General features: G+C 34.4%; 1 protein-coding gene across 2 annotated transcripts in view; it reads left to right on the forward strand.

Moving 5' to 3' along the window:
• The window catches only part of NYAP2 (neuronal tyrosine-phosphorylated phosphoinositide-3-kinase adaptor 2), a 182861-nt gene extending 176595 nt beyond the window's left edge, over nucleotides 1–6266 (forward strand). For both annotated transcript variants that reach the window (XM_039236817.1, XM_039236819.1), the window contains one exon: nucleotides 5866–6266. In XM_039236817.1, coding sequence (XP_039092748.1) covers nucleotides 5866–6093 — 228 coding nt within the window. In that variant the 3' untranslated portion in view covers nucleotides 6094–6266. The remainder of the gene's footprint in view (nucleotides 1–5865) is intronic.
• The last annotated feature ends 8547 nt before the right edge of the window (nucleotides 6267–14813 follow it).

Consider the following 14813-nt stretch of genomic DNA (forward strand, 5'->3'; position numbering starts at 1 on the left):
TTTGTTTTCAACTATTTAAAAACCAAACCAGAACTTCTTGCTCATGGGCTGTACGAAAACAAGCAGTGGGCTGTATTTGGGAAGTGGGTTGTATTTTGCCCACCCCTGACAGTTATCTTGAAGATATACAGTTTATAGAAGATACACCGTTACTTACATGCTTATTTTTTATGTATGTCTTGTTAATGAAGTAGAGCACTAACAGCTCTGGCTGACCTCAGGACACTTAAGGGGAGGGATTGCATAAAGGCAGCAGCCTCACTACCTCCCATAATTCCTGAAAAATGAGCTTTCCTTTCTCCAGTCACACTTGTTCTTCTAGTGTGCCCCCACTAATGCCATCCATGCTCTCTGAGGGAAATTTTCTGCAGAGTAAAGAGAAAATTCAAAGAAATTTGGTGATTCTAGATTCTTTTTCAGTCAGATTAAAGTTTACGTTTTCCATGTTGGACATAGTGATTTTCCATAAGATGGGTTACGGGACGCAGAGAAATTGGCACAGAGAGAGAAATGTGGAACTGCCTTTTTTTTCCCCCCTGAGAGCATCTGGACATTAGTGGTGGTGTTGGGTCTATTGTTTTAAGAAATTAAATTTTATTCACGAGTCAGAGTTGAATTTAATTCCAAGGCTAACGAGTCACTTGCTTGACATTGCTTTGTCCCTCAAGTCTTTGGTAAATTACTGCTTTTTTAATATGTTAACTCATGAGGCATGAAAAATCAAGTCAATAGAGCTATGCCTCCTTGTATCACTTTTATTCTGGTATCAATTTTAGTGTTGAAGTGCTTATTTTAGATTTTTAAAATCTCTCTTTGGTTTGCATATTTCAGAAATTGAATAATTTTAAATAAATAGTATGGATATTTATTATTGAACATATTATCATTCTTTTCTGCTTTGGATAAAATAAACTCAATAAGGAAGTACTTAGTTTATTTCCTAAAGAAAGTAATGATTGAATTAAAGATTCCTTGATATTTATGTTATTCCTCATGTATTGAAGTCTCAGTAGATAAGATCATTAACTGCCTGGGGCTGTATAGTTTCCCAATCCAATTGCCTGCTTTGTTCAGTTCATTGCCTTCTCTAACCATGTGAAGTATAATGTGTGTAGCAAGACATGTAATGTATAAAGTATGTCTAGTATACATAATATATATATGTGAAGTACATACAAATATATATACTATGTGTATATGAATTATCTACCAATATATATACAATGTATATAGGAAGGGCATACTTCAGAGAAATACATGACTTTTCAGTATCATAAAACAATCAAGATCCCAGTCAAGTTAGTTAACTTTTTCCATTATACCATATTGCTTCCATCTAAAGAATGCAAGATAAATTACAATTAGCATTTGTAAAGAATGTGGTCTCTGACAGTGATTTTTTAAAATATATCTTTTTTTAGTTTTAAGTTTACAGAGGGGCTGCAAAGAGGGCACAGAGGGTATACCCCACAGGGAGGTTCCCCCTGCTTAAAAATATCTTACGTTGTTATTGTGTGTCAATATTGAAACACTATTTTTAAAGTCCACACATTACTTGGATTTTCTTAGTTTTTACATATCTGTTTCAGGATCCTTTCCAGGATACCACACTAATCAATTTCAGTTATCATGTCTCTTTGCCTTCTCTAGATTGTGACAGTTTCTCAGACTTTCCTTATTTTGGTGGATCTTGGCAGTTTTAAGGATTTCTGGAGTGATATTTTATAGAGCATTTCTCAATTTGTGTTTGGTGTTTTTCTCATGGTTAGGCTGGGATTAATGGGTTTTGGGGAGGTGGAGCACAGAGGTCATGTGCCTTTCTCATCACATCATAAGTTACCCTCCTCTTCCTTTTCATACTGTAGTCTTTGGAAATAAGTCATTGTGTGTAGCCTGCCGTTAAGGGATGGAGACTTATGTTTCCTTTCCTTGAGGAAGGGTTTCATTGGATTTTGTCTGTATCAACTTATTATCCGAGAATATTACCTCCACTGCATCATGTTCATATGAAAATCTTATCCTAGAGATGTAACTGGATTCATATTAATTGAGCAATTTTCTTACAATTGTCTCTCAATATATCCTTGTCGTAAATCAAATCCAAGAGTACTTTTAATTCCAGGTTGAAGTGAAATGGAATTCTACAGCTAAATTTAAACTAATCTTGGAGAATTTGGCAATAAAACCAAAATACAGTAAAGTCATGAAATATTTTATGGGTAGTATTCTTAACACACTTACTTAACATATATTATTTGTTATGTACAAACTAATAAATTGAAGCATCTTACTGTCAGAGTGAAATGTAATTTTTAAACATGTTTTAGGGGGAGAGATTCTACCATGTAAATTGCCATAGTGGTAACATTGGAGTTTAATTTTGGGAATTAAAAAGAATGTACGCCCTCCAGAAAAAAATATTGAAAAACAGATGCTATTTAAAAGTAAACATGGGAAATAGATTTGTCTCCCACCAAACGAATCACATTTACAAGTATTTATCTTAATATAGTAAAAATTTTCTTGGGTATTTTTAATGAGAAAAAATGTTTCATAACAATTTAACATGAGATGGTTCTACAACATTTTTTGGCTTATTAAAATATTGAAATTAAAAATTTTTTGAATTGGCTCTTTTCTAATAACTTGTACTTAAATTCTCTTAGAATATCTAGTCTTCATTCATATACTGACAAATGCTTTCTCACAGAATTTATGCTGACTCTACATCTGGCCACCAAAAGGAAATAGTTTAATATTAAAGAGTCAGTTTGAAAAAAGGAGTTGATTTTCTTCCGTTAATAATTGAAACCATTATATCAATCAAGTGGACACTTAACTATTTTAAAACAAAAATGTAAAGAACATGAAAATCATACTTTATAACTTTATTTTTAAAGTTTTATTTTTTAGATTTTTAAAGAATGGATTATTCTTAAATTGACATGCTTATATAGTATAAACTTTTAATTGACAGAAAACACACTTATAGCTAATGTAATACAGTTATAGATGCATAAAATGTAACAATTATGAAATATATTGGAGATACTGTTGTTAGAGCAATTTAGGAAAAATATTATTTTGCAGTGATATGTACTGATTCACACTTAAATATTAAAGGAGATTAGATAATAAAGGATTTAATGTTTGTGGGGAGAAGTAAATACAGTACAAATATTGAAGTGATGTAAATATCTTACCTTAAAGATGGTTGGAAGTTTTGCGGTTTTATTGGAATGTGTGAAATCCAGTGAGATCTTACTAAAAAGAAAATTATCTGCAGAGCTTTCTAAGGATGAACAAACACTGTTCGATGATGGTGGCTTCTATTCATTCATAAAACTTTTATTGAGAGCTTAATGACTCTGTTCTGCATGTTGGGGCTGCTGATGGATAAAATTTGGGGCTTGCCCTCTGGGAATTATGTTATAAATTCCATTTTAAGAGTTTATAGTCACTCAATAAATTTTGCTTGTATTTCCACCAAAATAGAGTTACTGTATTTTTATTGCATGGATGATCAGTTCTAAAATACTATAAATATTTTGAAAATTTTCCAAGCCATTTTGGGCAATGTTCTGTTGGGACAAAAACCTATTGGTTAGGTTAAAACCGATTATCTGGTTAAACTTATTTAACAAACATCTAGAATTTCATTTAAAAAGCAAATACCCATGGCTGTGAAACAGGGCCCATTCTTTCAAGGAACTTTGTATCAAATTAGGTACAAATATACAAGATATTTATCTAAGACTGCCATCTTCTGGACTCCAAGTCCAAGCCACTGATTTGGACTTATTTGATAAACACTTTTTATTCCTTCCTTAAAGCAATAAATATATTTGCATTTTTTAGTAGCACCTGGATATGGTAGTACCTATCACAATAACTATTATTATACTCTCTAGATAATATTCGGTAGATAGAGCCTGCTATAGTAGAAAGAATATTCACTTTGGAGTGAGACAGATCCAAGTTTGGTAAAGATCTGTGTCCCATATAGTAAGCTGTGACCTTGATCTAGTTTCTTGATCTGCTTACTGAGACTGTTTTTTCACTTGTCCTGGGTAGATAAATCCTAGCTTTCAGGGTGACTGGGAGGATTCAGTGTAACATATACAGAGCTCTTCACACATGCTTGGCAGAGAGCAGGTATGGAAAACTCCTAGGTGTTTGTCGGTATGGCAATAACAATATTTGGGCAATGGTGTAGTGTTTTGAAAAATGACTTCACCTTCATTATCCAGCTTAATCCTTATATTAACTTCTGGAATTGAACTATTACCAATTCAGTTATTCAGACAGAGAAATCAAGACATACAATGACAGGGAGAAATTTGATACATCCAGGCATTGAGTTCTTGTCCTCTAGCCCTAGATCTTGCTCTCTCCATAAAGGATTGTGAATCATGAGAATTCAGTCTTGCTTTGTTCACACCAGAAAGTTACCTGCCTGGCTTTGGTCAAAATGTGTAATTTCTTGAAGCTTTAGTTTCCTTCTCTGTACATTGAGAGTATTGTGCCAATTTATCTTCTCAATCCTTTCCAGCTGTACATATACACTGAAAGTCAATATAGATAGTTGTTAAAGGTACGGTGTTAGAAATGAGCTCCTGGTATCCAATTCTGACTCTGCCATTTGCTGGCTCTGTAAACTTAGCCAGGTTGCTAAATCTCAGTCTCATTTTAGTCATCTTTATGGATTGATAAAGAGTACTTATTTCAGAGCATCATCATGGTGAGGAATGAATGAATTAAATTATGCAAAGTACTTAGAATGGGATCTGGTATAGAGTAAGTGTTACATAAGTATTGGCTCTGAGTTTTATGCTAAAATTGGAACATCTAATTCAGTGATTCCAAGTGAGCTATTTTAACCCTTAAAGTCAAAGAGTAGATGTACTTATACAATAAGTAGCAGCTTCTCCATGCTGGATTCATGGTCCAATTACATTCCAGTCCTCATGTGGCAGATTCAACGTGGCAGTTCTGTTCTAAAGAACAATTACTGGGGGACATGACCACATATACCTACTTGGGTGCAATGTTCGTCTTTTAAGAAATATATTATGTGTATCAGTACATAGTCAGCTCTGAATCATCTCTGGGCACAAAACTGACCTGATGAATCTGCTTCTCTAAATTGCTGAATCTAATTGGGGCCTCAGTATGAAGCCAAAGGCCAATGATTCTAATTAGACATTTGCTGAAGAAGCATCAAAAGTGTAGAAATAAATTCTTTGCAAAAAAATATTTGAGCATTTAAATTCCAAGCATTAGATGCATATGCAAGTCATTTTTGTAGAATTATGAAAAATTCTAATTCTATATGCTTTTTATTTAAAATAACCCAAGTTTTATTTTATAAAAAACCAAGCTTTATTCCAAGAACAAAAGTATTCTTTAAAATCTTCAGAACATCTCACATTCATATCAGATCTCACTGAAAAGCAATTCCAATAATTGAACTTAGACACCTAGAAGACAATGGAGTCAACACAAAAGTCATAGGTAAATATTAGGCAACTAGCTTTAAAAAAGAAAGGATTATTTCTATAGTGTGAGCTCCTGAAACCTATTGGAAAAAAACCCAAATAGTTGTTTAATTATATCATCAAGTTAAGTACACAGTTTATTTATAGTCCCCATACTTTAATTCTGCTGTGTAAGAAATACAAAGATAAAGAAACAGCTGACATCTTCCAAAACAACTACTAGCACAGTGCAAAGAAAAAAAGAAAGAAAGAAAGAAAGAAAGAAAGAAAGAAAGAAAGAAAGAAAGAAAGAAAGAAAGAAAAGAAAGAAACACAATTGCTTTCATTCCATTTTTTGCTTCTGTATTCACTCTTTCTTTTTTGCTAGGTGGCATGCATGCAGTGGTTTCATGGAGACCATACAATGCTTGAGATGATTGAGAAAAAGCGTTGCTTGTGCAAGGAAATAAAAGCTAGACAGAAAACGGAAAAGGGCCTTTGCAAACAGGATAGCATGCCTATCCTACCCAGCTGGAAGAAGAATGCAGGGGCAAAGAAGTACAGCCCTCCACCCTACTCTAAGCAGCAAACGGTGTTCTGGGATACCGCCATCTGACTGTGCTCAGGATGGCTTGAGCTCCACGCGGAGAGGGAGGTCGACCCAGTCATGAGATTAAGAACTGTTACATATCTTCTCTGTCGGGATGGAACGCCAGTGCTTCCCCGGAAAACCCATGGGAAGCTGTGCCTACTCATGGCAAGTTCAAGATAAAATGTATGTTAATTGTATCCTCGCAATTAAGACACTTATTTATCCCGGATTATTTTGAATCCAAAAGATATTAAGATGTAAATATTTTACTAGTTTATGGGTGACACCTGAAATAATACACATTATACGTATATAAATTACAGAAATATCAAGAGTTTTACTATATGATATAATTTCGGTATTAACTGGTTTGTTATCTTTTTTATATGTAATCCCTTGATGCCTTTTATTATTAATTTTTGCATTTAAGATGTTATTTTTTTCTGTCCACATTTGGCTTCTGTATGAGAGCTCACAGCTATAAATCATGTTCAATCACATAATATATGATCTGGTGCTAGTAATGTAGAAGTCGAGTATCATATTCGTCAAGAACATCTGTTGCTTTGTAAGTTTCTAAGGATTTGACAGGAAATGGATGCAAATGTGATGCTTAATTTGGACGTCCACATTACATCAATACCAATATTTTTGCTACATTGGCTTTATAAGAATTTCTCTTCAATATTGTCTTCTTTATACTAAGCAATCATTAGTCAGACACCAGAGAAAGTTATTAGGATATATTTGGATTTCCCAGCAGAAAACATTTCCTTCAGAAATGACTTTAGGGACATGTGTCCTTGCATCATTGATCTGATTGGAGGAGACCAGGGTTCACTGTGACAATGGAAAGAACAAGGAATCAAAAGCTAAATAGCATGACTGTTTTCAAGAAAGCGGGACCAGGGGCATCATAGCCACTGCAATCACTATTTTTAAGTAATTTTTCATGTGTATGTTTGTTTCCCCTAGAAAATGAGAAATAAATATTCAGATATGTTTACATATTTTAGTACACTAAATGCCAATCTTTCCCCAAATTTAGGTCCATTAATGAATTAGTGTTTCTTACGTTTTCAAACTAGTTATCACCACATTTTGGGGTCGTAATCTGTGCATGACCATCACACCCACTCTAACTGCTTATGACACCATAACCAAAGAATTATGACCACTTGTTTATTTTATTTTGTTTCAAGGAAGAAACAGGAAATGCAGGGGATAGGGGATGGACGGGGTGGATTCAATTTTATGTGGTGGTAAAATTTAAGTTAAACAAATCATATATATCTTTTAAGAATAACTTGTTAGTTGAATATAAATATTGCCACGGATGAAGAAAAAGGAAACTATCGCATATATTTTGTATATTTAAATTACTATTTATGCTTCCTAAAATTGACAGTATGTGATTCTTCTTTAACAATCAATTTAGTATTATATTTCTGAGAGAAAAGGGTACGTGTTCGAAGTTATTGTCATAGTGGTTTTCCTTGTAAGGGTTTTTGACAGCAATAGTGCAGTGCTGCTCAATAAAACCAAATATAACTGGAGTTAGGGAATTTTTTGTAGTCTATATTGCTAAAAACCTAGTGATGCTTTATCAGTAATCATTCCTTTGAAGCCTTTGAAATGTTATAAAATAATTTTTTAATATTTTATAATTAATGTATATTTTGATGTCCAATTCAAATTCTGAAAGAATAAGGAAAAAGGGTAAGTGGGAGCATGTATATCTGTTGTTTTTGCGTGAATGAATTCTCCCCAGGAGAACTGTATACATACAGTGCTTACTGAGGTTTTAGGTTTTGCTTGTATCACTGAAGTGGTTAAAACAACAAAAAAAGCAGGATCACAAGTATAGGAAACCGTGGAGAGATCTTAAGTGGCTTAAATAAATCCTACTTCTGTGTTTCACCAGTTAGTGATTATGTTTCAAACCCAGCAATCAATGGAGTACCAATCTAAGAGGGATGGAAATGTGTTAAGGTAAAATCGTAATAGACATAAATTGTGCCTGGGACCCACGTTAGCCCATTTAGGTTATGCTGACCACATATACTCAAACCAATCAATCAGGTGTAAGACATCAATTCCCAGCATCTTGATGATGATCTTGGTGTATGTATATGTATATTCAGGCTCAGTATGGTAATGATTGGATAATCCCTTTGAAATGTATATTTAGGTAACATATCCAAGTGTGTTTTTCAGATGCCAGTCTTTTTCCCTATCTTTCTGAATAAGGAGGAAGATATTTCTCAATACTGGCCACTTGTCAAGAAGGAAACAGAGGTACTGAAATGATTTGTGTTGGATTCAGACATCCCCATTTGTTCTGCCAAACTCATGATGTTGCCAGGTTTCATGTACTCTTTTTCAAGCAAGTTCTTTTCTGAGAAGGGAGCTTGTCTGAAAATCTGACCTTAGGCAACCATTTCTACTTAATATCCCCAGATCTTCCTTTCAATGGGAAGTAACTGAAAGATCTAGAAAAGTGGCTTCACTGATATTTGACTCCATAACTTCTATTCGATGCCTAAATCACTGTTGATTGCAGCTTAGTTGACACGGCCATAGCCAGTCTATAATTAATTTTCTCTTTCTGTAGTGTTTCTTTATATGGAGAAAAAGAGGTCATTAGGATAAAAAGAAAAATCAGTGCATTCTCTTGTGGTGGTCAACAAGGATGCTTCGATCTATGAATTCGGTCAGATGATAAACATTCCATCGATAGAACACAATGGAGTGATAAACTCATATTTTTCAGCAGTGCCAAAGACCAAATGGCGTCATGGCATGGTTATCAGTTGGGAAGAGCTCACACCTATGAGAAATGGTCTTTACACAACAAATTTTACAGACAACAAATTTTACTCAATAAATTTTATTGGCTGTCAGCAAGATGCTTTTGTATAGGAAAAACTTAGCACACACAAGACAAATTTCTTTAGAGTTGATGTAAGGGAAAAATCAAATCTGCATTTCTGTTCAATGACAGAAGCTAGCATCTTCTGGGATTTTAAGATCGTTCTTCACATGAACACTGCTACCCCCTCCCCCATATTTAAGGGAAGCAAGTTCAGCCTCAAGGTGATTGATTTGCATAAGTGAAGGGTAATGTCCACCCATACAAAATACTTGGGCAAGTGAAGGAAAACAAAACATTAAGAGGTTAACATTCATAGCTTTAAAGAATATATACATTCAAATATCCAGAAATTGTCTGGAAACAACAAGATACAACCTCCCTTTTCAAAATAGGATACAGAGACTTGAGACACCGAGGCTCCATATTGTTTTGTTGAATGCTACCAGAGAATAGAGAAACAGTTTTCTTACTACACTCTGGCTTAGGCCTCATCCTCACATATAACTTGGTTTGACTCTTTGAGCAAGTTTAGTAATCAAATAAAGAAAAAAAAAGAACTAAACATCCCTTTTGGGTTATTGTTTTAATTAACTATAGAAGGCATCAAAACAATGCACATTAACAATGCAATTTTAATATCACTTATATGTTAAAGTGAATCCACTAAAACAGAAAAGAGTTTGTAAGTGAATTATGGCTACCTATAAAATTTAAAATATATATATATATATATATATATATATCCCTCTGATTTAAGTAGTAGGTGATTGAAGATGAGATACAATTTACCCTTTTAAAGAAAAGGAAGTACGATAGAATAACAATTCATCGTTCATTGTATCCCAAACTTAAATGGAACTGAAGAAAAATGGTACCTATAATATTTAAGATTAACTTACTATGTCTTCCCTCTATGGGAAAATTGATAGTTAATTGTAGAATGTGGACAATTTAATGTATTATTAGCAGTTCATTGTTGAGAAACTTACTAGTTTTTTTAAAAATTTTGTGAAGCACTTGGAATTAAATATTCAAAATGATATGATCCCTGCATTCAAGGAACTTAATTATACAATCATTAAATTTTCAAAACAAAGCCAATTATTTCTAAGAAGGTATACAATATTACGCGTTTGACATCTCTTATGTGTTTATATATGGTATTCTCTCTTTTTTTCCCAGATCAAGTGTACAGTCAAAATAAAATACTAAAACATATTAAAGTTAATGTCTAAGTATAAAATATGTTTATGTATAAGACTCTATATGTACACATAGGATATGTACTGCTGTCTATGTAAATCAGTAAAAGGATAACACGTTTGCCATGTTGGACTTGAACATTGTGGCTTGTTGTTTGGATTGCTTTAAAACCCTTTGATATTTGGGTCAATTACATTGCAACAAAGTGTGTGTAATCTGGAAAAAAATGTCTGATTCCATTTCCCTTTAAATATTACAAAGTTTCAAATTTAAGGGGAAACATCTTTACAGAAATATTGCTGGATTTATCACAACCAAATATGTTCGAAGATCTTTTTGAAGTGTTCAATTGTTCCCAAATATGACTGGGTTCTCCCACCCTAAAAGCATCGACATTTACACATGTATACACTCACATACAGTATACATACTGTATATAATATATATGAAAATGTTTAGTATGCACTTCTTTTGTTTGGAACTCCTTGAGTTAACATTTATAGTGTAGCAATTGGTGTAAAGTGCACTGTGATTATAAAAAACAAAGCACAGTAAAGTCACAGGTCTTGTTTTCTTGCACTAAAAATGTGTTTACGTATTTAGCAATTGTATGTTTACTTTCTTGCTCTTTTCAAAAAATTAAAACAAATAGCTATTAAAAAATGCTATAAAATATGTTTTTTAGTGGATAATGGCACTACATTTTTAAAAGACAGGGTTTTTAAAAGAAACCATTAAACATCCATTTCAACATAACATGTTTACCGTATCTAAGAATCTGAATGTCATATTACATTTTCATAACTCACTCAAAATGTCAGGTATGTGCCTGAAAAATTGTGCAAATAAGCATTAGCTAACAGATTTCTCTATTCATGTGTTGTTAGCCATTTCTATATGCATATTAATATAAACACTGATGTTTTCATTTCTCTTAATTTTTGTACTTGATTTTTTTAGGTAACATGTAATTATAAATGTACTTTGATACTACTGAAGTAACCAGATGTTGTTTGAAAACAATTTGTTTTCTTTAGTGCATTGGCAATATTTTACAATACTTTTGTGCTTATTTATTTGTGCTCCCGTGTAATTATAATAAAAGCAATAGTTTAAATTAGTTGACTTTGTTGTTGCTAGTATTCATTCACCAAGAAACACAATTTGTAAGAATCTTTCAAAGAAAAGCCCTTGCGTTTTCCAACTTCTGAAGTGATCTCTGACATTGTATGCATTGTGGAAGATCAGTAGGGGTGAATAGTGAGGACCTGGACTCTCGGATTTAATTACGTGACTCCCCAGTTGTCCTCAATCACCAGTTGGCTTCTGCCTCATACTGATGAGCCAGTAAATAAGAACAAACCTGACACTTTTCTTCAGTATGCACCTAATTCCAATGAAATGACTCAGCATGTATCCAATGTATGCTGGGGGCGTTAAAGAAAAAAAAATCCAACCATCTTAGACTTGTGTATGCAGACAAAATGTTTATTGTGTGGGTATTTACCACGTTCATTTATTCAGTCATACCTCTGATATTAATCTAGTTTAGACAGGGAGCAAGATGTTGTGGTTAATGCTTGCTGAGGTATCAATAACTAAAATGTCATTGAGCACTTGAAATATGTAAAACAAGGTTCTGGAGCTCAGCAAGCTTACAAAAAAATAGTATATTTGTGATAATATAGTCTCCTGTGATAGTTTCTAATGGCTACTTTATCAACCACTTACATCTTCTGCCACATGTCCAATTTCAGTGAAATTTATTATAATTTTATAATTCTCACAGTCTTTTCATGTTCATTTCGTAAAGAAATCCAATCTATTCCCATCATTTAGCCCCTCTTCCAGCCACTCAGCATTCTGTGGGGACTTACTTCAGGGTTGAACAGGAAATAATGAATCACACTCCACATCGTCAGTGCTCCAAGTTTCCATCCATTTCAGCTCATGACAAGAAGCACACCCATATTCTGTATTATCTCTTCTGTTTTCCCAACTGCCACTAAAACTTGTTTCCACCTTTATGATCTCAGAGTCTAATTAATTATGTTAATACTACAATACATGATAAACAATTCCATCCTCCCCTGGCTATTTGCAGTTGACAGGATTCTTATTAACATGTACAAGTGAATACTTATTAGTAGAATGTCAGTCAAGCAATGTGACACATTAGGAGACTGGAAGAGGAGAAAGTTTATGGATGAGGCTCCTGGGTGGCTCAGTCTGTTGAGCATCTAACTTCAGCTCAAGTCCATGATCTCATGGCCTGTGAGTTCAAGCCCCGCATTGGGCTCTGTGCTGACAGCTCAGAGCCTGGAACCTGCTTTGGATTCTGTGCCTCCCTTTCTCTCTGCCCTCCCCCACCTCATGCTTTCTCTCTCTCTCTCTCTCTCTCTCTCTCTCTCTCTCTCTCTCCCCCACTCCCTCTCTCTCTCTTTCAAAAATAAACATTAAAAAAAGTTTATGGAAACATTTGTACAACATCACCTCAAATCATGTCCTCAAGAGTTTTGCTTCTCAAACTTTGCTGTCTAGAAGAGTCATGCTGGCAATTTCCAAAATCTATTGTCCAAAAAGCATCCTGGCTGGAGTCACAACCTTGTTAAATTTTGAAAGTGCCCAAGAGACTCCAGTGCATGGCCAAAATCGAGGATTAGAGTAGTACTTCTCCAACTTTAACAAACATGTTTATCGTCTGCTGATAGTGTTAACATACAAGTCCTGATTCATCAGAGTCTGAGATTTGGCATTTCTAGAAGATCCCAGGAGATGCCGCCTGTCCATAGACCATCTACTAAGCAACAACTCCTAGGTAACTTGCTTCTCTGCCTGTTATCAGGGAGCCTTTGGTACCATATTCTAGAACATTGGTACTCAAAGTGTACTTCACACATGGACAACACAGAATTATCTTGAGACCGGTGAGAATAGCAAAATCTTAAGCTCCATCCTGGATGGGATCTCTGGAGTTGAGATGAATGAAGCTGGGCTTCACTGATCTGTTTTAGCAAGCTATCCAGATGATTCTTATTCCCAGTGAGGTCTGAGAAACATTGCCCTGGATCGTTGCCCAGGTGTGGTTTTCAACCATGGCAACTCATTACATTCCTCTAAGGATATTTAATTTATTATTGATGCCTGAGCCCTACTCCTATAGGTTCTGGGTTTATCAGCCTGGATTTCAAGGCTAGACAGTTTTTCCTTCTTTTCCTTCACCACCCCCTCATCCTCTTCCTTTTTATCCTTTCTGCTTTCTTACCTACAACCTCCCAGGCGATTAGAATATGAAGCTGGTACTGAGAAAGCTATATTAAAGAATCACCTCTGTTCCATATTGGAAATTGTGTCATGTTCACCAGAAACGATATTTTTTCCACACACCAAATGCAAAATAATGTATCCTTTCGTATCCCTACTCAACAGTTACTTATAGGCACCTCTTGGCAAATAGTACTACTATGGGGAGAAACTTCCAGTTTTTAGTTAAATCAATTTTTTGTGATTAGGTGCCCATCTGGCCTCTGAAGAACTCAATATTCTATCAGAACAGAGATATGTTATTTTTTAATGTTTACTTATTTATTTATTTATAGAGAAAGAGCATGTGAGTCGGGGGGGGGGGCGGGTGGAGAGGCAAAGAGAGAAAAGAGAGAGAGAATCCCAACCAGTCTCCTAGCTATCAGCATAGAGCCCAACGCAGGACTCAGTTCCACAAACTATGAGATCAAAGTCTGAGCTGAAACCAAGAGATGGATACTCAATGAACTGAGCCATCCCCCTTTTTTAAGGTACCCCTTAAAATTATTCTAGATATTGCTTCAAAATTGGCTTCCAGGTGTTACTCAGAAACGTTTGTTATTGGTAATAGTAGTAGGAGTCTATCAGGTATACCCCAGGTTGGAACTGATGTCACCAATCAAAAACCAATTTCTGCCCCAAGATGTACAAACACATGGTATGGTGCCTGAATCTCCATTACCATCTCCAATGCCATCTGTTCCTAATAGTTATTATTATTACTTTTTATAGTTTGTCTTCTAATACTATATGGTAATTATCAGAAAAGGGGCTAACTGGGCTTGCTAGTTGTAAATTTTTTATACTCCAAGATTTCTGGCCCATTGCTCTGCACATGAAAATATTAAATAATACTCATTGACTTCCTTTATGTATTTATTCAAGAAATATTTATTGAGGTACAGTACACCATACTGTTCTAGACAGTAACAGGTCCATGCAAAGTCCTCAAAGTTTATGGACACATTCTCTTCCTTCTTCTCTTTCATCACCATGAAACAAGAATTGTATGAGATCTTGTGACACATATTAATTCATAGCCCAAGATGAATGTAAATTCATATATTATTTGTATCATTATGATTTATAACTATCCATCTACGTATTTATTTAAACTCCACTTTGTTGTAAAATAAATTAAAACTACTTTTATTAATGCATAAAATATAGCAAGAAAACATGTTAGCAATGCATGAGAACTATCAGAAGGAAATAAAAAAGATTAAGGCATGAAATAAAAGCATCCAGGAATGATTTTAGCTCACAAAAAATGCATACAATGATACCTTTGCAATTATGAACTATAAGTTTGTAATTTATCATAATAGGAATGCCACCAATAATGATAATAATAATGACTGCT

This window comes from Hyaena hyaena, unplaced genomic scaffold (assembly GCF_003009895.1).
Source record: "Hyaena hyaena isolate Hyena2069 unplaced genomic scaffold, ASM300989v1 scaffold_117, whole genome shotgun sequence".
Taxonomy (NCBI): domain Eukaryota; kingdom Metazoa; phylum Chordata; class Mammalia; order Carnivora; family Hyaenidae; genus Hyaena; species Hyaena hyaena.